The 22,313-nt window shown below is 44.7% G+C and overlaps 1 protein-coding gene across 1 annotated transcript in view; it reads left to right on the top strand.

Moving 5' to 3' along the window:
* The window catches only part of LOC146861242 (sodium channel protein type 2 subunit alpha-like), a 784,117-nt gene that overhangs the window by 321,771 nt on the left and 440,033 nt on the right, over window positions 1-22,313 (top strand). Inside the window, exons 12-14 of the mRNA XM_085645402.1 lie at window positions 6,184-6,525; window positions 12,040-12,172; window positions 13,012-13,250. Coding sequence (XP_085501528.1) covers window positions 6,184-6,525; window positions 12,040-12,172; window positions 13,012-13,250 — 714 coding nt within the window. The remainder of the gene's footprint in view (window positions 1-6,183; window positions 6,526-12,039; window positions 12,173-13,011; window positions 13,251-22,313) is intronic.

Below are 22,313 nucleotides of genomic sequence, written 5' to 3'. Positions count from 1 at the left end.
TTTAGCAGAGGAAAAGCCTTGACCTCCAGAGTGTCCATGACCGCCCAATGAACAGAATCCTCTAGGATGGAACCAGGTGGGGCTTTAGCTTGTTTATGGTACACCAAAACAATATTAGAAATCCTGCTGTCGTTCAGAGGTGGTCCACTACTGTCTGTGGCAAGATCACCTTAAGCTGACAGCCATCGAGGTAGGGAAATACAGGAACTCCCAATCTGCAAAGATGTGCAATGACCACTGCCTTCACTTTTGTAAACACCAGAGAGACATTGATGAAGTCAGATGGGAACACAGCTGTAAGAAATTGGTTTACTGGTTGAAGTGGTTAAAACCCTTCTCCAACAGCAACCACAATTGTTCTGAGGGTCAAGTCACAAGTTACCATAAATTGACCTGTGCTCAGCCCTAGAGTAGCTTGCCACAGAACAGTCAGGCTTAATTCAGAGGCAATGTGTATAGTATTTGGGCAATACTTTAAACAGTAACCCAGTGAAAACACACCACAAAAGGATTCCACACCAGTTTATAAAAATAAAGTATTTTTTAATTAATAAAACAAGGTCAAAATGAAAGAAACCAATCAGCAGATTTTGCAAAAAGCAATTTTGAATATTTTAGTGAAAATAGCACCAAAAAGCACAAAGCACCAACTGTGGATATCTGGTCATGCCGCACTGGGACAAAGTCACAAGTTTGTGCTGACCATGAAGGAGCATGGGCCTGCTACAGGGACCCAATTAGGTGTGCTGAACAAAGTACCTTCGGAGTGTTGCGGGGATCCGTGTCAAAGATGCATCACACAGCTAAAGCAAAATGTAGGTTCCAAGATGCAGCAACGCAGCAATGCGAGATCCTGTGTCATTGTCGAGGATCCCATCGACAGGGCTTGCAATCCGAAGTCGGGGCAATGTGCCTGCTCCAATGAACTGTGAGGCTGCGATGCAGAGTCTGATGCCATCAATAAGGATGTGAGGGCCTGCATTGAGGATGCATTGCACAGTAGAAGGTGAGAAAAGGCCATGGAGGCAATGCAAGTCTTTTCGGCGGGTCCAACCCATGCTGCAGCAGTGATGCATCTTTTCTGCTCAGTGGGATCCACCAAGGCTGGCAGAGCACTTGAGGCCTACTTCCAGTTCCAGGACTGCAGTGGCACCACTTATCAGAGTAGACTCACTGATGGCAGAGTCCAGGTGCTGGGTTCAAGTGTGTTGGATCAGTTTTCACTGAGGGTCTAGTTAGGCGGCCATTCAACTATCCCTCGGAGTCACTCTGGTGGACCTATGTTCATAAGATGCAGTTCCACTCCTTCTCACCCAGGCAAGAGGGCACTAGACCGAAGGCCCTTTCAGTAAGGCACCAGTCCAGCAAGGCAGTAGTCCAGCTGGACAGCAGTCCAGCAGAGTGGCAGTTCATCAGCAGCATAGCAGTCCCTCTTCCTAGAAGAGTGTCTGCAGGTCCAGAAGTGTACTGAAGAGTTGGCGTCTGAGTTCCAGCATTTATACCTAGTTGTGCCTTTGAAGGAGGGCAGACGCTCCTAGAGGTGCATTTTGGAAGTCCTCAGGCATCCTGCCTTCCCTGTCCTGGCTCCAGACTAAATACAGGGGTCACACACCCTATGTGCAGAGGCAAGGCACAGCCTATTAAAGTGTAAGTAGGGTTGTACTTAGCTCTGGCTTCCCATCCTGCCAGTGATGGCCCATTCAGGCACTAAGCTCTCTATTGTGTGTGACTGCCTAAGAGGATTACACAAAGCCCAACTGGCAGCTACAATCATGTGGCCAGAGACTGGCTATGGACACTAAATGGTTAAAGGCAGAAGAATGCCAACTTTCTAAAAATGCAAAAGATGATGGAATGAATGCTGAATATTGTCAACCATTCACACCCAATCACAGATTTGGGCTTAAATCCATTGTTTTTTGCTCACAATTCCATTTCAGTTTGGACCCAGCCATAGGCAAATCAGTCTTTACCCTGATCCCCATGAGAACAGTCCAGCCCGAAATTGCCAGGCCAGGTCCTCCCTGGACTGAAAAACTACCATCCTGGGACTGGTTTCGGGGTATCACTCCTCATCAGCCAGTCTACCTTAAATCCAGTGGCATAACGAGCATGGGACCCACGTCTGGACATACCCATCCCACTTAGGGTGAAAATTGCAACACAAAATGATGATGGACAGATTACTGTACATTCTCAAATATTCACCCCCAGTCAAAGACCTAGGCCTAAATCTATTGTTTTTTTTTTGCCCACCTCGCCATTCAGGTTTGGACCCAGCCATATGCAAATCAGTCTTGACCCTGCTCCTCATGGCAACAGGCCAGCCCGAATTGCCAGGCCAGGTCCACCCTAGACCAGAAAACAGCAACCTGCGACCGGTTTCGGGGTAATATACCTCATCAGACAGCTAGGTTGAATCCGGTGGCGTCGTGAGCACAGGGCCCACTTATGATGTCTCGGCATACCCAATCCACTTAGGGTGAAATCTGCAAGACAAAAAGATGATGGACGGAATGCTGAACACTGTCAAACATTCACCTCCAGTCACAGATCTGGGCCTAAACCCATTGTTTTTTGCTCGCCATGCCATTCCAGTTTGGACCCAACCATATGCCAATCAGTCTTGACCCTGATCCCCATGGTAACAGTTCAGCCCAACTGCCAGGCCAGGTACTCTCTGGACTCGAAAACAAGCATCCTGGGACCAGTTTCAGAGCATCACCCCTCATCAGCCAGGCTAGCTTGAATCCTGTGGCGTAGCGAGCCCAAGGCACACGTCTGGGCATACCCATCCCACCTAGGATGAAAATTACAACACGAAAAGATGATAGACCGATTGCTGAACATTCTTAAATATTCACCCCCCAGTTACAGATTTGGGTCTAAATCCATAGGTTTTTTTTGCCCACTAAGTCAATAAGGTTTGTACCCAGCCATATGCAAATCAGTCTCGACCCTGCTCCCCATGGTGACAGGCCTGCCCGAATTGCCAGGCCAGGTCCTCCCTGGACTGGACATTCATCCCCAGTCACAGATTTGGGCCTAAATCCATCATTTTTTTGCATGCTACATCATTCCACTCGGACCCAGCCATATGGAAATCAGTCTTGACCCTGCTCCCCATTGCAGCAGTCTAGACCAAACTGCCAGGCCAGGTCCTCCCTAGACTGTAAAACAAGCATCCTTGGACGTGTTTTGGGTCATTATGCATCATCAGACAGTTAGTTTGAATCCAGTGGCATAACGAGCACAGGACCCATGTCTGGGGATACCCAATCCTCTTACGGCGAAAATTGCAGCACAAAAAGATGATGGACGGAAAGCTGAAAACTGTCAAACATTCACTCCCAGTCACAGATCTGGGCCTAAGTCCATTGTTTTTTCCCTTTTCACACCATTCCAGTTTGACCCAGTCATATGCAAATCAGTCTTCACCCTGCTCCTCACGGGAGTAGTGCAGCCTGAACTGTCAGGCCAGATGTACGCTGGGCTGGAAAACAAGCATCCAGGGACCAGTTTTCAGGGTATCTTTCTCATCATCCAGGCTAGCTTGAATCAGGTGGCGTAGTGAGCACAGGACTCACGTCCTGGCATACTCATCCCACTTAGAGTGAAAATTGCAACACAAAAAGATTATGGATGGAATGCTGCACATTGTCAAACATTCACCCCAAGTCATAGATCTGGGCATAAATCCATTGTTTTTGTGCTCGCTACACCATTCCAATTTGAAACCACCCATATGGAAATCAGTCTTGACCCTGCTCCCCATTGGAACAGTCCAGTCCTAACTGCCAGGCCAGGTCCTCCCTGGACTGGAAAACAGGTTTCCTCCAGTCCAATACCATCATCAAAAGGCATGTCCATTAATAAATACCTGTTCATTGCCAGATCTGGTTGAGCTCATCCGGGCATGTCTACGAAGACTGGAACCAACTGCCCTGCCAGTTCAGTCCGTGATATCCTAGCCTGCATGGATGATGTACATTGCATTGTTCTGCCCGTCTGGATTGCCTAAGCCTAAAAGGTCCTATGGTCCTCTGGGACTGCACACATGATGTTGCTTGCCAAAGCTCATATGTCTATATGCCCAGCACACAGACTGCTTGTATGGCTCTTGAGCAGGCTGAAATAGAGAGAAATGTATCTGCTTGCCAGAGGTATCAACCCTTTTGGATTGTCTATCCGGGGATTGGCCAGAAATGAATTAAGATTCATTTTAGTGGTTGAAGCATGTGCAATGAGGCTTTTGCATTAGGGTGCTTCGCGAGAAAATGTGCGTCATTGGACGCCAGCCTGTCGCCTGACCACCTGCCGACTGATATGCAGGCAAGAACATGGTTTCAACCTGGTAACTATCAAAATATATGTGAGGGTATCATTAAATGGAAACATGGGCTCTAATTTTTTTGGTGCTGGCTGTAAACATTGCCTTGGTCTCCATGGAAGGCAGCTGTAATTCATGTTCCTCTACCACCCTCTGCCACTGAAAATAAGGCACTTTCTTCTTTTGGTGGCCCATGTCGCAAATCCAGCTCAATTTCAGGGGAGGTATCAATCTCACTAGCCCTTTGTAAATCAAGTTATAAGATATAATTAGTATAATGAGGGGGGAAGCAAGCCATCCACATCACCATCATCATCTGTGCCCTGAGGTGCATAGGATCAGAGTCAGAACCAAAAAGAAAATGGAGGCTCTGCTGATAGTTGTGTCACAGTAGAGCCACTGGATTAGAGTCAATTGCATGACAACTATTTACACTTTTATAATTTCCTAGCGTGATATAGATCGAGTTTGGGGTCTAACATAGGCATTGTCACTGGATCACCAACCCAGTGCCTGTGGAATTGGTATCAGCTTCAGGGCAACAGGGACTGGCGGCTTCCTTCTCATTTAATACTGCCCAATATTAGGAGAAAATATGTAAGAGAGCTAAGCCCCCTTGACGTTACTAATGGACTGCATACTCCAAACCATTAAAGTTAAGTGTGTGCTACTTTAGCAAGTAGGCCGAGAAACTTGGTCTGGCTGTGCCTAGAAGAGAACACATCAGAACAGAATGTACTTACTAAAGTGGGGGGTTGTATTAGCCTTCAGGAAAAGTGAGGTGGTGTGAAATGATGTAAGAATAATAAATGCCCTGTAGTTAGTGCTTGCAAAACTCAAGGGATATTTGATATGCCAGGGCAAGGAGCTCTTAGCATTGATGCTCACATATTTTCAGTGGAAACCATAGGAAGGTCACTCGAGGGACATCCATGTGTGTGACGTTTGGAAGTAATGTTTTGTCTTAGTTCTTCTGAAGTTGATTGGCCAACTTTACAACACATAATTTTACTTACCATCAGATAAAATTTGCCGGACTCCAACATTTCAAAGAAAGCGAACCTTAGTTGACTTTCAGGCGCATGCATCAAACATGCCATTTGCGATTCCTTATTAGTGAAAAATAAGGATTCGCTTATAAGGAAGCGCAAATGCCTATGCATGTAGGAATCACTGAAAAAATAGCGATTCCTACAAATTCCTTAATTGCGACTCACAAATTGCGAGTCGCAATGAAGGAATGGCTCCCCATTCATTCCTTTGTGCCTACAGGCCCATAGGAATGAATGGGAGATTGCATGCACAATTTGCGAGTACCAATAGGTACTCGCAAATTGCGCGTGCCATTTCAAGGGTGTCAAAATGACACACTTTTGCACCCCTGAAATAGGATGTGCACCCATGTTGCGCACACACATGGCCCAAGGGCATGTGTGTGCGCAACATGAAACTTTGAAAAATGCACTAAAGTGCATTTTTCAAAGTTTTTGCAAATTACCATCAAGTTCAACTTCATGGTAATTTGAATTATTCGCAATTTGAGAAATCGCAAATAATTGCGAATTCTCAAATTGCGAGTGCCTTGAACCTTGATGGATCGCAAATGCCCTTTTTGCGGGTGCAAACGGCCGATTTTTGCGAATCGCACCGTTTGCGCTCGCAAAAATGGTTAATGCATGTGCCTGTAAGTGTGTTATACATAATAAATATGTAAATAAGTATTTGTAATAAATAAGTATTATAACATGAGGTAAGTGATTTTATTTAGTATTGTTTCTCAAGCTTTTTGCTCCACTATAAAGCATGGTTTGCTCACGTATGTTTCAGCTAATAATATCCTATTTTTGTGACAGTCTGCCTTGAATATCCGTGGCTCCCTGTTCTCCCCGCGACGCAACAGCAGAGCCAGCTTTTTCAGCTTCAGGACCCGAGTGAAAGATGTGGGCTCCGAGAATGACTTTGCAGATGACGAGCACAGCACGTTTGAGGATAACGACAGCAGAAGAGATTCTCTGTTTATACCGGGAAAGCACGGAGAGCGTCGCAACAGTAATATTAGTCAGACGAGCAGATCTTCCCGAATCCTGCCCCTGTTTTCGAGGAATGGCAAGATGCACAGCACAGTGGATTGCAACGGCGTGGTCTCCTTACTGGGTGCATCATCAGCTCCCCTTGACGGACGGCTTCTCCCAGAGGTAAACGTGCACGTTCATGAATATTGCAGCCGCATGATCCTTTTAATAGGAATTGGACCAATAACAGTATTCGGCCATGTCTCTTTTTAGCACTGTGTTTGCATAACCGCTTCGATGCAACCTAGGCAGGTCTTTTGTTGTGCCCGATGAACCTGACATAGCACAGAGGGACAGGTTGCAAGGTTGCAAAATAATGCTACTTTATCAATATTCATGAAGCCAGATTCTTTTCTGAATCATTTCGACCAGCTACAGAATGCAGGAATAGTTTCTGATTTAACAGCTCCCTCCATTTCTTTATTCTGATTTGCACAGTGAGGACTTTCCCCCCCAAAATGCCAACAAAATGTACTTTGGGGCATTGGGGTGACATGCACAGGTTAATGGGACCAATGTGTGCTCCTCAAAAGCTCCCGGCTCCCATTTGCACAATGAATGAGTTACTCATCAGTCAGTTTCCTCTGCAAGAAAGGATGCCACTGATTGATTAGTCGGTACCCTTTTAATGATTTGTGACAGATGGAGCCGTTCCAGAACATTAATACATTTCCTCATGGTGTACATGGACGAGTGGGTACTCGTTTTCTACCCCTCTTCCTCACATTCCACAAAGAACCTCAATGTTGTAATTTTAAGTCACAAAAATGTGTGGCTCACAGTGCCGCTTTTGATAAATCGAGTTTTGCAATCTCATCTTTGCAAAGCCAGTCACTTTACATGGCAGAGGCTTTGCGAGGGTGAATACCTGGTAACACTTCTGACCCCATTATGACAAATATAAATACTATGTGTCATTCTGTTTATATGGAAACAATGTCTTCCTGTGCCAACAATACAACAGTTTAAATCATCTGTCATTCATTTTTTAACCAGAAGGTGGCTTCTCCATGTGCTAGCGGATGAGATCTTTAACACCAAGGTAAATCACATTTGTATCTGCCCGGTAAGGTTGTTGTGTTACTATGCAGCCAAAGAATCTGTGCTGTCAGTGCACACTGTAAAGTGTTGTGGCAATTAATAAGGAGCTTTAGAACATGACAATGCCATTTGCTACACGACTGCATCCCACTTGGTAGCAAAGGTCGTTTATTGTCCAAAAGCTATATTGTTCATTGCCTTTGAGTTAAAGGTTAATACAATTAAAGAACACAGCCAAGTCGTGGGCATTGAATTACATCTAAATTAATTTGGAAAAATAACAAGGTAATGCTCTGCAGGGTGGTGGAAAAGTACAAACTGAACCAGTATTTAAATAGTAGACCCCGGAAAATGTTACAGATTGTAACTACCATAGCGCTGAACTATGGAAACATTGACATATGGAAGAATGGTTCTCTGAGCTTTCTTCTGAGTAATCCTCACATGCTGTCGTATTTACAATTACAGAGCAAGATGCACAAAGTTTCTGGGAAAATATAAAGACCCAATGAAAGCTTGGCTGTCTGATTTGTATCGGAGGTGGATTTGCAATCAGGTTCCTAGGGCGTCAGGCTTGCTTACCAGTACTCAGACGCAGCATTCATAATAAACACTTGGAGCCTTAATTATGCGGCCTTGCATCATTTTTACGCTGCCGGTGCGTCACTTTTTGTGACGTACCAGCAGCGTAAAGAATGCGCCATGTCACGCCCTATTTACAAAGTGACGCATCTAGGCAGATGCGTCACTTTGTAAACCCCTGCGCCACATTATACCTGCGCCAGGTATAATGTATGCTAGGTGGGCGTTCCCCCGCAAAAAGCCTCGTAGAAGTGGCGCATTGAAATTTATGAGATTTCAGTGCGCCACTTCTGCGATGCCATTGCGTCAATATCTTACACCTGCGTCACAGCAGGGGTAAGACTTAGGCAGGCCCTTTTACATGGGGCTTGCCCCATGTGAAAGACACATTGCTGGAGTTGCGTCACTTTTGTGACACACTCCAGCAATATGTCACTTTTGCGCCTACAGATACGTCAGAAATACTGACGTGTCTGTGACTCCTTGCGACATGATGTGTCAAACAGTAAATATGACGTATCCATCATGGCGCAAGAAGGGCGCACTGTGAAGGGGCTCATCGCTGCTTTCACGGAGCAATGCGTCACTTCTCATAAATTAGGCCCTTGACTTTTTAAAGGGACGACAGATGCTTGGTAAATCAAGGTATAAGGCATTGTTAGTATACTGAGGGGGAAGCAAACCATCTGTACCACCATCATCATCGGTACCCTGAGGTGTGTCCTGTTCAGGATCAGAGTCAGAGCCCAAAAGAAAATGGAGCCTCTGCTGATAGTTGTGTCACAGTAGAGGCACTGGATTAGAGTCAATTGCATGACAACTATTTACACTTTTGATAATTGTTTAACGCAGCATGGCTCGAGTTTGGGGGTCTGACATAGGCATAGTGGGCACATACATGTAGGAATGGTATTACTGACCCCAAAGCCTGTGAATAATACGAGATTTTGCACTCTAGCCTCCGCGTGGACTCGAACCTTTAAATCAGGGCTATTAACCTGCTGAAGGCCAATACCCAATATTAGAACATTGGAACGTTGGCAGCTCCATTGAAGACAATGGAGCGCTCCGGGCTAATACTGGCTGGTATAAGCCCGGAGCTCCAACATTCCAATGATTGTCTTTGTTCACAGCTCTGGCTGTGAACAAAGACTTCAGGGAGCCGGAGGGGATTTGAATCCCCTCGCACTCCCTGAAGGGCTTCGTTTTGTTAGAACATTCTGCCCTCTAGTGGCAGAATGTTCTAATAGCCTTATAGCCCTTCGTAGCAGGGCTATACCGCTGTTAATGTCCCGCTGCTGTTGTTAAAGTCCCTCGCCTTCGGCTCGGGCCTTTAACGCTGCAGCGGGCCATTAACAGCCGGTATAGCCCGCTACGGCGGGCTATAAGGCTATATTATTGACTGGCTCCATGGTTATTAAAGCTACATTGCATTTCAGGTACCCCAGAGCTTAAATGAGAATATTCAAGAGAATGTGAGTAGGAGATTGTGCTGGGGCAAGTAGACTTTGAACCTGGCGTGGTGAAGTCTCTACTCTTCTTTGCAGTCTTCCTCTCCACCACGCTTACCTGCAACCCTGATATCCCTTATCCATCTCCCTCCATTCCCCAATCAGATCTCCCTGCTCCTACAAACTCAAGATGCCCACAGGAGATAAGGTCAGCTGTTGATATGCGCTATTAATGCCAATTGCTACATATAAGAAAAAAATCACTGCATGTTTAGAGAAGCATTAACACAATTTCGTTCACAAAAATCACCGTGGATATATTTTCCATCATTGTCCTGCGGTTGTGAGAGGAGTCACAAAAAGAATATGCAGCAGGACAAAAAGGCAGAGGGTTTTCGTACAACAAATTTACCTGATAAGAAGGACAGATGAATAAACGGTGCTGCTTGACTGGTAGAAGTCATAAACTCACAAGTCACTCGATTGCAAAGGTGTTCCTATCTAAGTGAAAATCGCGCAGTGCTCTCTGCATGCACTGGTATTTATACAGCGCAAACCTAGCTCTGACGCAACTGAGTGCTGCAGGTGGGGGGTCAGAGACAAGTTACGTAATTGCTTGCATCAGCTGGGGATTACGCCCATACATTCCACACACATTCAAATGGGGTGATCTGCTTAGAAGCTAACAATGTTAATTCTAGCCCCAGGGCCGGGAATCAGATTTGAGTCCTCAGGTACCAAGGGGGGATGCAAGCTCCACTAGGCCCCATCACCCTCCTGCATTTGAATATGTATGGAGGTTTCCCGAGCAAGCGCCTAATTTTCACAAGCAGTACAATGCAGACAAATGCACCAAGCATTGCTTTTTTTCAAAAGAGAAAGTACGGATGCCGCCCAATCACAAAAGAATGCTGATTTTGAATTATACCTAAAAAGATAATGTACATAGTTGCTCTTTGCACAGCTTCACAATCAATATTTCATGGGCATTATGTAGTGTTGGTTGTACGCTGAATTTTCAACTAGCATTTGCAGGGGATTGCGGGGCTCGCATAATTTACTTTCATATAACAAGAAATTTCTGCAAAATTACGCTTAATTCTGAAAAATGCTAATCTAGCTTTTAGTGCTATATTTTTGCAGCAAATTTGCCCTTCATCAGTTTTTGACACAACGCTTGCTCAAAGTGCAAAAATACACAAAACACTGCAGACAACAGTCGCTTGCGTTCATAATTTGTTGCTACAAATGGCGTGTTTGAGGCAAATTGTTACATCAAACGACATTTAAATTACGCGATATGGCATCGTTTCACAAATTTCGAGTAACAAACATAATGAATGTCAAACAAAACACTCACCATCAAAGGCTTAATTTGTGGCTCAAACTAACTTTTGCAAGGAAAACAGCATATATAGCTGATTGTACAGTCATAGAATCCATTATTTGTGTTCACTTAGAATCCTTTAAGAAAACATCTTTATCTTATTTGGAGTCTAATTTAGACTGAGGCTCCAGACACATGTATTTGAAGAGCATCGCCTGTGTGGAGACTTCTTCAGTGACTCTGGGTCAACAACAGAGTGCACCCTGCATCAAGGATACAAATTCAGTGAGACAACCCTTGCACGCCCAGCTCTTAAATGCATGTGAGGAATAGCGGAAGGGTACCTTATCTCGTGCATTCAGGGGCTGCCGAAGGGTTTCCAGTAGCCCACTCATTTTCCATCAACGTTGCCACTTTGTTGGTACCTGTCACAAGCTTGAAGTTTGAACTAGGTCTTGAGCCGAGGAGGCAGGAATGGCTCACTCGAATCTGAATTCCACCCTTAATACCACAGGCACTTGAAGGCTCACGTTGTACTTTTTTGTTCCCAGAAGCTCCCACTTTAGTTTTTGACGTAAAACAATTAATATTCAAAGAGTTGCATGAGTGAACAACATTGGGCGAGACACAGCATGTTTCTGCCATTCTCTGGACTATAGTCTTGTGTTTCAGACAACAAAAAACACCATTCTCAAAGGATCGCAGTGGCCTTTATTCTGCCATAACTCACTCAGGCACAGGAATGTTAGATACTAAATGCAGGGCTTAACACCACACCAAATACATAGACTGTGTTTTCACTGTGCAATGGGCTAGAACAAGATTCTTAATAGGGCTGAAAGAAATTTGTGTGATTTGCTCTTCCGTAACTATGCAAAAGTTAAAAAAATGTAAAACCAACATTTGCTGCTATATTCGAGACTGAAATGCGTTGTTGCGTCTAATTTGGATCCGACAATGCCTTTGGTGGGAAAAAAAACAGCTGCTTGAGTTCTGGCTGTCCATGTAGTTCCTATGCACTCATACCAAATATTTGCCACAGACGTGGCATGTTAGCGTGATTTTGGGAATTTCACGTAACAAACTTAATGCAAAATTACTCAAGATTATGCCAGTGAACCGGTTAATTCGCCCAGGCACAGTACTGAATGATCCTTGTTAATATTGATGGGGAGTGGTGCCTCTTTTGTGTAGATGATGATGCACTTTCAATGGCTGGTTTTATTCAATTTGCAGGGCACAACGACAGAGACAGAAAAGCGGAAGAGAAGGACCAGCTCCTATCACATATCTATGGATTTACTGGATGATCATACTATGCGGGGAAGAGCCCAGAGTATAGCGAGCATACTTACAAACACGATGGAAGGTACTCCACACATCAACTTTTAGGAAATAACTTATGAAGATTGAATATGGGGGCATGGATGTGTTTGCACGTATTTTAATTTTTAAATGTAATGTGAAAAGTAAAAGTTGGGTAGCCTTGAAATAGAATTTCAAGACATATTTAAATATTTATGGTATAATAGCTTTTCAGTGTACACTAAAAGGTGAGAGGAATGTGTGTTCATTTTGCTCTCATTAATCAAGATATTTAAAATGAGCCCACTGTGCAAACAAGCGCAGAATTGCTTTTAACCCCAAGTACCAGATTGATTTTCCTTGCCCTTGATGAAATCAACCCTGTTTATAATATATATGCAAATCGAGGTTTTGCAATTAATCCTTGTATATCATCACAGCCGTGGAGACACCAACCTTGCTTTAATGGGGCATGATGGAAAGCATGCCTGACCAGTCTTTGACTTCCTGGTTTCGGTGACATTTGAGCAGAACAGGCTGACTAACTCCATCCGTGAGGAGACCAATTGTTCAGAGACGCATGTTTTGCCTTTTATCCTCATCAATGTCAAATAATCCACAATGTAAGAAAATGCTTATATATGTTTAGCAAAATGTGCATAATAAAATGTCTGCATATAAAATGGAAACTTGTGCAGGTGTCCAAAGCCGACCTCAGTTCACGTAATGGAACCTGGATGGCAGAGTTGAATGCCAAGAGGAATGCAGTTGTATACTCCACTCTAACCAGCACAACCTCTCTGAAGTGCTGTGCAATAAACCTAATGTCTTTTAGCAAAAGAAATAGCTTACACCTACTTCATGCTGTTAACTAAGCATTGTACACATCTGTTTTGTTTACAGAACTTGAAGAATCGAGACAAAAATGTCCACCATGCTGGTATAAATTTGCCAATTCCTTTTTGATCTGGGACTGCTGTGAGGCTTGGTTGAAAATCAAAAAGATTGTCAAATTGATTGTGATGGATCCGTTTGTGGATCTTGCTATCACCATCTGTATTGTTTTAAACACATTGTTTATGGCCATGGAACACTATCCAATGACTGATCATTTCAACACTGTGCTCACAGATGGAAACTTGGTAAGTTGAAGCTTCACCTATGCCTCAAATGTTGAAAGATTTCTATTTAGTAACTTCCGTTACAGTGTATAAGCAAGCTATTTAGAACCAAGCATAATCACTGGATCCCCGCTGAATGTTACTTGGGTTAAGTACTCAATACTGATTTAGAATCAAGCAAAACAAAGGTTTTTCCAAGGGGCTCATTACAGTCTATGATTTCCAAAAACGAATGATACCATCTTGTGTTGAGCTTGCCATGGATGGGGCCTAGGCCATTCATGGGCTTTGGACTTCAACAATTATTTTGTGGTCACAAGCATGCATGCAAACTTGCAGGCTTTCCAACTGCAAAAACCAATATTGCAATGCACTAAAGTCATTAATCTATTAGCACCCTGCAATGTTCACATTGCAACTCTTTGTGATTCCCAGTGAGGATTTGGTGTGAAAGGGGTTTCCCTCCTGGTGGATCTCAGCGAAGTGTATCTATGGTTTAAAGCAACAACTGTGGTGGCAAAGCATAGTTTGGATATTGACTCCTCAAAAGCTGTGATACTTATTCGGAAAGTGGAAGTTGTACATAATAGACAGCTTCCATATGGAGAATGTCACATGCTGGTATCAGGGGGCAGACAGTGGTACAGCGTTCTCCTAAATGATTCCCTTGTCAGGAGACTAGCAGGGAATTAGCAGGGTGATCGGTCAGGGGACTAGCTGGGTGCAACTATGACAAGACAGGATACTGAGTTTTGTGTAGCCTCTGAAGGGAATACAAGCAAGAGAATACCTGAAGGCTGAAAGGAAGGTAGACAGAAGCAGAGGACTGAAGCGGGTTGGAACAGGCTGTGAATAGGGAACTGGAAGTCTGAAGGGAAAACACAGGAAGGGTAAGCAGGGAAACAATAGTTTGTCTGCTCCTCAGAAATGATCTCTGTGGGAGATGAAACGATCTTATATGAAAGCAAGGAGCAGATTATCTCACAGAGTTCAGGGAGACACCCAGCAGCTCCTTTAAAGAAGGAGCACTGGTTGGTTCTCTGCGCCAAAGGCACAAGCCTAACTGGCACCCTTGGAAGCAATGAAAATCAAGTTAACAATAGGAGACAGAACAACAGGGAACAGAACAAGGAACACAAACACACAAACTGTGCTCAGGCAAAAGCAGGACTAGAATCAGGGTCAGGAATAGGATTGAAATTCTGAGATCAAGGCTAAGAAATATCTGCACTCAAACAAGGCAAGACAGAAATCTGCAGACAAACAGGAACACAGAATACATACAAGGTGTGCATATAACAGTGTAGATCAAGAAGAGTGCAGAAAGTAGACTATGAGCTGTGGCTAACACAGGAACATAGATGCAGGAAGACTAGGGACAAACAGGAAAATAGGCACATGGGAAAAGGGAACAGAATCAAAGGACAAGCCTGTAATAACAAAAGGAGGAACATGGAGCACAAGGAGACTCAACAGAAGTCAGTTGCAAGCCACTGCACTCTACGCTTATAGGGCTGTAATAGCTGGAGGCTCAGGGGAGGAGCACAAGTGCCGGGAGAAACCCAAGTGCAGTTGTGGCTTGCATGCCTCGCGGGTGGGGGGTTGGGAGGGCGGCTCGCGTGAGAGTTTGCGCGGGGGTGCGTTAAAATTTAATTTACAAAACTTCACTTACCGGGTCCCACGCCTCCTCTGCTTGTGGCCAGGTCCTGGGTCAGGAAGCAGGAATTCTCCCTCCCCTAAGCCAATCACAATGCTGCAATGGCAGCGTTGTGATTGGTGCAGACGGCCCCCAGCCGGGCTCATGTAGGGAGGCCATTTTCTCTGTAGGCTGCATACATAGAGCGTCCGAGAGACGTATTATACTTGCCTGATTAATGTATGGTACCTGATCAGCTGGTAAGCGGTACCAGCAAATGGAGACTGTTAGACCTGGCATCATTGGCATGAGTCTCTCCTCCATTTTTTTCTGTTTGCCTCCTCTGTTTACGATGTTTTTGCTGGATTATTGCTTTGGGCACTGTGCCACTGCTGATCAGTGCCACAGTGCAAGTGCTCTCTATGTTAAATTGTTACATTGATTGGTGTTACCATGATTGGCTTGGTTGACTTACTGTTCAGACCCTAGTCTAGTGCACTGCGTGTGCCAAGGGCGTGTAAGTTAACTGCTGCTGGTGGGCTTGCAGCACTGGTTGTGCCACCCACAGAAGCAGCGTGTAAAATGTGTCTCAGGCCTGCCACCGCAGCGCCTGCGTGCAGTCCCTGACTGCCATGTCGACTTGGTAAGGAAACCTACTTGCCAGTCTCTAAACCTTCACTTTGCCACATTTCAGACACCTCTATGGTAGGCCCTAGTGCAGGGTGCATTGTTGGTAAAAGGTAGGTCATGCCCTGATGTGTGTGGCATGACCTAATAGTGAATTACAGCCATTTTCGTTTTTCACTATTGAAGGGCTACCTGCCTCCCATAGGCCAGACTGGGCAGACGGATTATTAACTCCATTATAATCTATCTGACTCAGGGAGCATGGTAGCGAGTCGAGTTTAGTATCCCTGAACTCAGAATTTAATAACACACCCTTTAGGATGGATGGTTTTTAAATTCTATGTTTGAAAATAGCACTTTTAGAAAGTGGCTATTTTCTTGTCCAACTATCTACCGGTCTCTGCTGGTTTGGTGTGTGTGTCAGGGGCTGGGTGGCTCCAGAGGTCTGAACGAGTCAGTGTGGGGTGAATGGGGCGTTTACACATAGAGTGAGGGAAGAGTAGCCTGCCCTGCCTGACACAAAACTGGCTCCACCTCCTGCTGGGCGACTGATAGCCCTGCTCCTGCCAGTGACAATACTGGCTCCGCCTCCTGTTGGGCGGCTGAGGACTCTGCCCTGCTCAGTGAATGGGCCAGGTGCCTCTGCCTGGCAACACCCACAACAAACCTGAGATGGTGGGAATCTCCCTGTTTGGACAAAGGGAACAAAGGAGAAATGGGGTATAAGAGAAGGACCCCTGAACCAAGAACTCAGATCACTTCTGACAAGGAAACCTGTACCAAGGACAAGAAGCCTGCTGATCTAAGGACTTGCCTCCCCTTTCTGCCAGAGTGCTGTTTTGCTGTGGAGGAACCTGAAAGCTGCTTCTTTATTTTTGCCAAAGGAACAAGGAGAGAGGAACTTGGTGTGTACTCTCTGAACACTTGCTAGGAAATCTCCAAGGACTGGAAGAGTGCCAGTCTCCTGTTGAAGTCACAGGGCCAAAGGACTTCACCATCTACTGAATTGCTGAATTGCTGGAAAGTGTTGTTTCCAGTACACAAGGGAAAATCTGCAGTCTCGACGCCGCCGACGCCGCCGAATCCAGCTCGACATCGTGAGTAACGGCTCCAGTGTCCCGAGCCTTCGACGCCGGTCACCGGGCCCGATCGACGCCAGCAGCAACGCCAGTGAGCAGTGGGTATCGGCCCCGGCTCCAAGTGACCCCGTCTCGACGCCGGTATCAACGCCAGTGAGGAGTGAGTATCGGCTCCACCTCCAAGCGACCCCGTCCCGACGCCGCTGCTGATCGCATCGACTCGACGCCCTTCTCGACGCCGTGAGCGCTGCTCCGGCCCGACATCCCTCGACACCGCTGCGGATTGACCCGACTCCGAGGCACGATCGACGCCGACCTCGACGCCGACATCTCGACGCCGTGGATCCTCGTTTTCTTCGTTTCTCAAGGTACTGTACTTGTGGGGTCTGTTGCGACTCCAGGCTCGACGTAGCGCTCCTCGCGGTCAACGCCGAACCTTGGGAATCTTGTAGACTCGACGTCGTGTGACTCCTGTGGGGGTTACATTGTTGCCAAAGAACTGTGCTCAGAAGAATACTTTGCTAAAGAACTATTTGCCAAGAAGAAACCTTATTTGAACTATTATTTTTCCTTCCAAAGAGTATTTATTAAGACTGTGGTATATTTTTGTCGTTGTTTGGTCTTGTGCTAAGCCTTATATAAAAATACTATTTTTATAATAACTTCTGTGTCGTGTCCATCTGTAGTGTATTCACTTTATTACTGTATGTGGTCATAAATGCTTAACACACTGCCTCTGAGATAAGCCTGTCTGCTCTGCCAAGCTACCAAGGGGGTAGTAGGGGTTATCTGAGTGTGTAATCCCCTTTCCCTGACTAGAGTTGGTAGGTCCCTATTTGTCAGAAGTGTATACCTCTGCCAACTAGAGACCGCCGGTTCTAACAGAGACACATAGATATATATGTAATCAAGGTTCATAAGTGGGGATCATGTGGTGCATCTGCAAAAAAAGCCAATGCGTGTTTCACTTCATTTTCTTAAATCATGCTAGAAATCGCCCATGACGATTATTTAGGCGCAGGTTATCATTCATTAAGGAAGAGTACTCACGAATTCAAGGTTCAGAAGTTCAAAATTTCTTTAATTCACCCTTAAATAGAAGATCACAAAAGTTTTACTGTGTAAAAGAAAGGGGTGGGCGAAGTATTCCACTTTGCTGGCAGAGTTCGTTGAGTTTTGCCTTTCCATGCAGAGTTCAGAAAAACGCGAAGTGATGCGGTGCGGAGTTTTTTCCTTGCGCAGCTCGCAAACGTTAAGTTGGTGCGAGAGAGAAATCGCGTGGTAGACCACCTCCCAACAAGATTTCTGAATGGGCGGTCGTAGCAGGTTGCTTCCGCTCGCGTTGAGAAAGCTGTCACTCACGTTGAAGAAGCTGCCTCTTGAGTAGAAAATCTACTTGAGCGGCAGAAAGAAGCAGTGCCCTCTGGCTCTCCCCATGATGCCATTTGAGCTGATTTAACAAAGCAGATGAAACTCCTGGCGTTAAAGTACCCGCCGCTAGCAGAACTCCGTGTAGTGTGGCAGAGTTTTTTCAGTATTTCACTGAGCTCCACATAGCATGACTCCACGAATTCCACCCTGACATAGTAAATAGCACAATAAGCAATGACAATAAAATCAGGAATTGCAGATAAAAAATACAATCACAAAAGTTAAGAAAACATCAGAGTTAAGGTACACTGAAACTTATACAGATGTCATAATTACTCTTACTTAAATAAATCCCTAAAGTACGCTGTTAAAAATTCAATCACAAGAGTGAATAAACCATGGGTATTAAGATGCACAGAAGTATAAATAAAAAGAACCACCTTGCTGTTCCAAAACACCTGAAATACCATCTCATAAAAGAAAGGCGGGCATCCCTATGTATGTTTCAGAAAGGCTCACAGCATGTTATACAATTTGTAGAGCCAAGGCAGGTGTTGAGATTTAAAACAGCCTATGGGACAACGATCTTCAGAGGTAAAATGGCAGCCTGGCTGGAAAGGGCACAGTCGTCTTGCTACCTAGAGTGTTCCTGCTACCAAACTCCACATCGCACGCACAAATCCGTATGGAACTCAAGCTGACATCACAGCAGTGGCTACTAAAAGCTAAGTTCGTAGCCTCTTGCTTAAAAGCCAAGCAGGCCCAGGTGAACACTTTAAAGGGCCTCATTTGATTACTAATAAAAAACCTGGCAACAAATTGGAATAAATTCCTAACGCACAGTGTGGAGATATTGGAGGCACAATAAATCTGGACAAGCTCACTACCTACAGCTATCACAGTAAGACTATAAATAAAACAAGCTAAATGATTGTCGGCGGAACGTGATGCATTGGCAGTAAAAAGTTTGTCATGGCAGTTGGACGTCAAAACTCTACAATTGTGGGGCACTGCCGTACTATCTTTCGACTTCCCTCAAGCCGATAATGAAGTACCAACTTACGAGGCTACGCTTCGGCCTAGTTCTTTTGCTGACATATAGGTTCGGTTAGAGCTACAAGGGCGAGATGGACACACAGTGCCCCCTTTGCGGAAAAGGGGAAGAATCATTAACTCATGTTTTATGTATCTGCAGGAAATTGTTGGCTTTAGGGAAATTCTGGCTCTGCCCCATTTGGCGCATTATAAATGTTCGGACTTGCCAAGATGCATTAGGAGGGTGTATGAGAGGTGACTTGGCTGCACGTTTTATGAAATTTATGATAGCGGCAATAACCTGATGAAGCCTGAACATTCCCCTGAATTTTAACGCAACCTGCATAATAACACGAGCACCTTCTTCTAATTTATGGTGATTTTAATTTAAACCTATGTGGTGAGGAATAGAATTACCAAGTGTCTGTAAGGTAATACCTGTTTTTATACTCGTACAGTTTTTCTTTAAAATATTTTTTAACTAATTGCAATGATTTTAAGTAATTGTGCAATTAAAAACATATCTATCTATCTAAAACAGCAGAGATTTACGCAAAAAAGTACACTTTTCAGGAAACTTTCAACACCTTTAAAAATTTCGTAAGATTCCAGCTGTTGCAAGGTAATGAGGGTCACTCTTTATTTGCTTAATTTGTATTTCCGCAGAAGAGGCAATAAAAATCATATAGTGAGGGTAAAGTAATACTTACAAAAGAAAAGAAAGTGTAGCCGGGTCTGAGAGGACTGCTCATCGCATGGGCAGATACAGATGTCTGAGGGGGAAAACTGTCCTAATGGAAAACATAGTAACCATCTGACCGGACTCTAAAACAGTCTAGCAACATTATTTCCCATATGCCTTGGTTCAAGTAAGGTGGCACCTCCATAGTTGTTTACACAAGGCAATAATCTCTTACAGCTGGTTTCATGTCTTTAAGGCCCTCCCTCTGTGCCTCTCTGAAGGAGAAGAAACCGTCTTTAACCCAACCTTTATCCTGCTTAGTGATGCGCTCCAGGTGTTCATAGATGTAGGGACAGGCTAAGGCAAGGGTAGTCTCTCTGATATATTTTAACCAGAGTATTTTTGTCCCATTTGCACAGGAGAGACAATCCAAAATAATTACCCAGTTCCGATCGGCTTCTTCGTTCACCCAAATTGAGCACCATAGTAGTAGCGGGATGAGCTTTATAAAATCCTCCACATATTCTAAACCTAGCTCTTGATGAGACTCAAAATATGAAGTTGACAGAGTAACTCAAGTGTGTGCATACAGACTCTATTTTCCTGTACTATGGACCTCCCTATAGCCCCAGATCCCAGAGCCATTGGTCATTTCAATAATGAGTGCAATGGGTTTTTTCCCTATAGAGGCAGTTAATGAAAAGATAGTGCCCAAAGCCTGCGTAAAACGATCAGTCCTGTGCCTAATGCTCAGGGCCCAGTTGCACGCATCATTAAACATCAGCTCAATTTATGGGAACTGACTTACTTTTTCTACTAGCCTTTGCCTTCCCTCAATGTGTATGCTTCATGGTTTGGTATTTTTCGGGCTGCTGACCAAGGTAAAGGTTTTAGTGAAGTTAGTCCCAAGATCAAGATCTTTTATAAATATCACAAACCTGATGATTAACTTCTTGGGGCCATTGACTGTCCTGAAAGGCAATACGACATCATCCGCATAGAGGAGTGTGAGCAGGTTTTTTTTGTTAACCTGTGGCACATCAGCTGCAGCATTCCCAAATCAACTTTCAGGCCATTTATATATAATAATAAATATATTATTGGGGCTAGTACACAACCTTGTCGCACTCCCCGTTTATTTGAAAATGATGATATACACTCCCGGTGATCCCCAAACCTGACAGATGCTGTTAAATTCCTATGTAGGTGCCTCAAAAAGGCAACCACGTCAGCCTTGAGACCTAGGGAGATTAACTTGTCCCAAAGTTTAGACCTGTTTACGCAGTCAAAGGCACTTGTAAGGTCCATGAATGCCAATTGTAGGGGGGACCCTTTTGCAAATTTATAATTGGTCACCAGGAAATGTAAGTTTAAGCGCTGTTCAGTAGTGCCCAGGTTTTTCCTGAAGCCATACTGAGCTGGAGAGAGGTTGTTTCTCTCAATTATCCACTTCAGTAGTTGGTCCAATATCACTCTCCTCACTTTTTTGGTAAAAGATTCAATGACCGAAATAGGCATATAACACTTAGGATCGTGGGCATTCCCCATATTAAAGACTAGGGCAACTATGGCCTTATACCAGGATGGCGTGACCCCAGCTTTGCATGCAGAGGTAATGGCATTAGTAATCATGGGGGACTGAAAACCAGGGTTTTCCTTGTAAAGGTCCATGGGGATTCCATCCGGCCCAGGGGCTTTCTTTGAGGGGTCTGTTATGGATGTCTTCAGAGACCTCCTCAACTCAAACACCCAAATTCAAAGGTAGAGAGTAACCCTGCAATGCTCCTTCTGGAGTAGAGGTACTAGACCAGTATATTACTCTAAAGTAATCTGTCCAGGTATCAGGGCTGATATGAGTTCTTACTTTGTCATGGGACGCCCCAGTGGCAAGGTCAGCACGTACAGCCTTCCAGAAGGCCATGATGTTTTTGACCTGACATGTAGTTACAAGAGCTTCCCACTTCTCATCCTTGAGCTCCTTCTTTCTTTTCTTTAAAGCCTAGGAATAGGCTTAGCTATATGTACTGATTACAGCCTGGTCCCTAGGGGTTCTTTTCAATACTTTGCGTAAATTATAATTGGCAACCCTACAAGCTCTGTCACACCATGAATTGTTCCTAGTTACACTATGCCTAATGGATTTGGTCATTATATCCTTTAAGCAGCTAGTTAGTTCAGAGAAACTACTTAGCATAACGGTTGGGTGAGAAGTCTGTAAGGAACAGCTGACAAGAAAAGCCATGCACACAGTGCTAACTTGCCCCATTACTAGCTTCATATCCGCAGAGTGCCAAACAAGCCTGCATCCAGCATCTTTGGTGGTTAAAACCCTCAAATAGACCCTTGGACTTTAACAGATGGTATAATAATAAGGACTAGTGGGTTGTGGCCACTAGAGATCATGTGCAAGATAAACAATTGATGGACAGAATGCTGAACAATGCAAACATTCAACCACAGTCACAAGGATCTGGGTTTAATCCATCATTCTTTTGCTCACCATGCCACCCCAGTTTTGACTCAGCCATATGCAAATCAGTCTTGACCCTGTTCCTTATGGGAACAGTCCAGCCTGAACTGGCAAGCCAGGTCCTCCCTGGACCTGAAACAAGCATCCTGGGACCGGTTTCGGGGCATCACCCCATATCAGCAAG

Source organism: Triturus cristatus, chromosome 3_1 (genome assembly GCF_964204655.1).
Source record: "Triturus cristatus chromosome 3_1, aTriCri1.1, whole genome shotgun sequence".
Lineage (NCBI taxonomy): Eukaryota > Metazoa > Chordata > Amphibia > Caudata > Salamandridae > Triturus > Triturus cristatus.
Note: the sequence above shows the minus strand (reverse complement) of the source record. Positions and strands in the feature narration are given on the sequence as shown.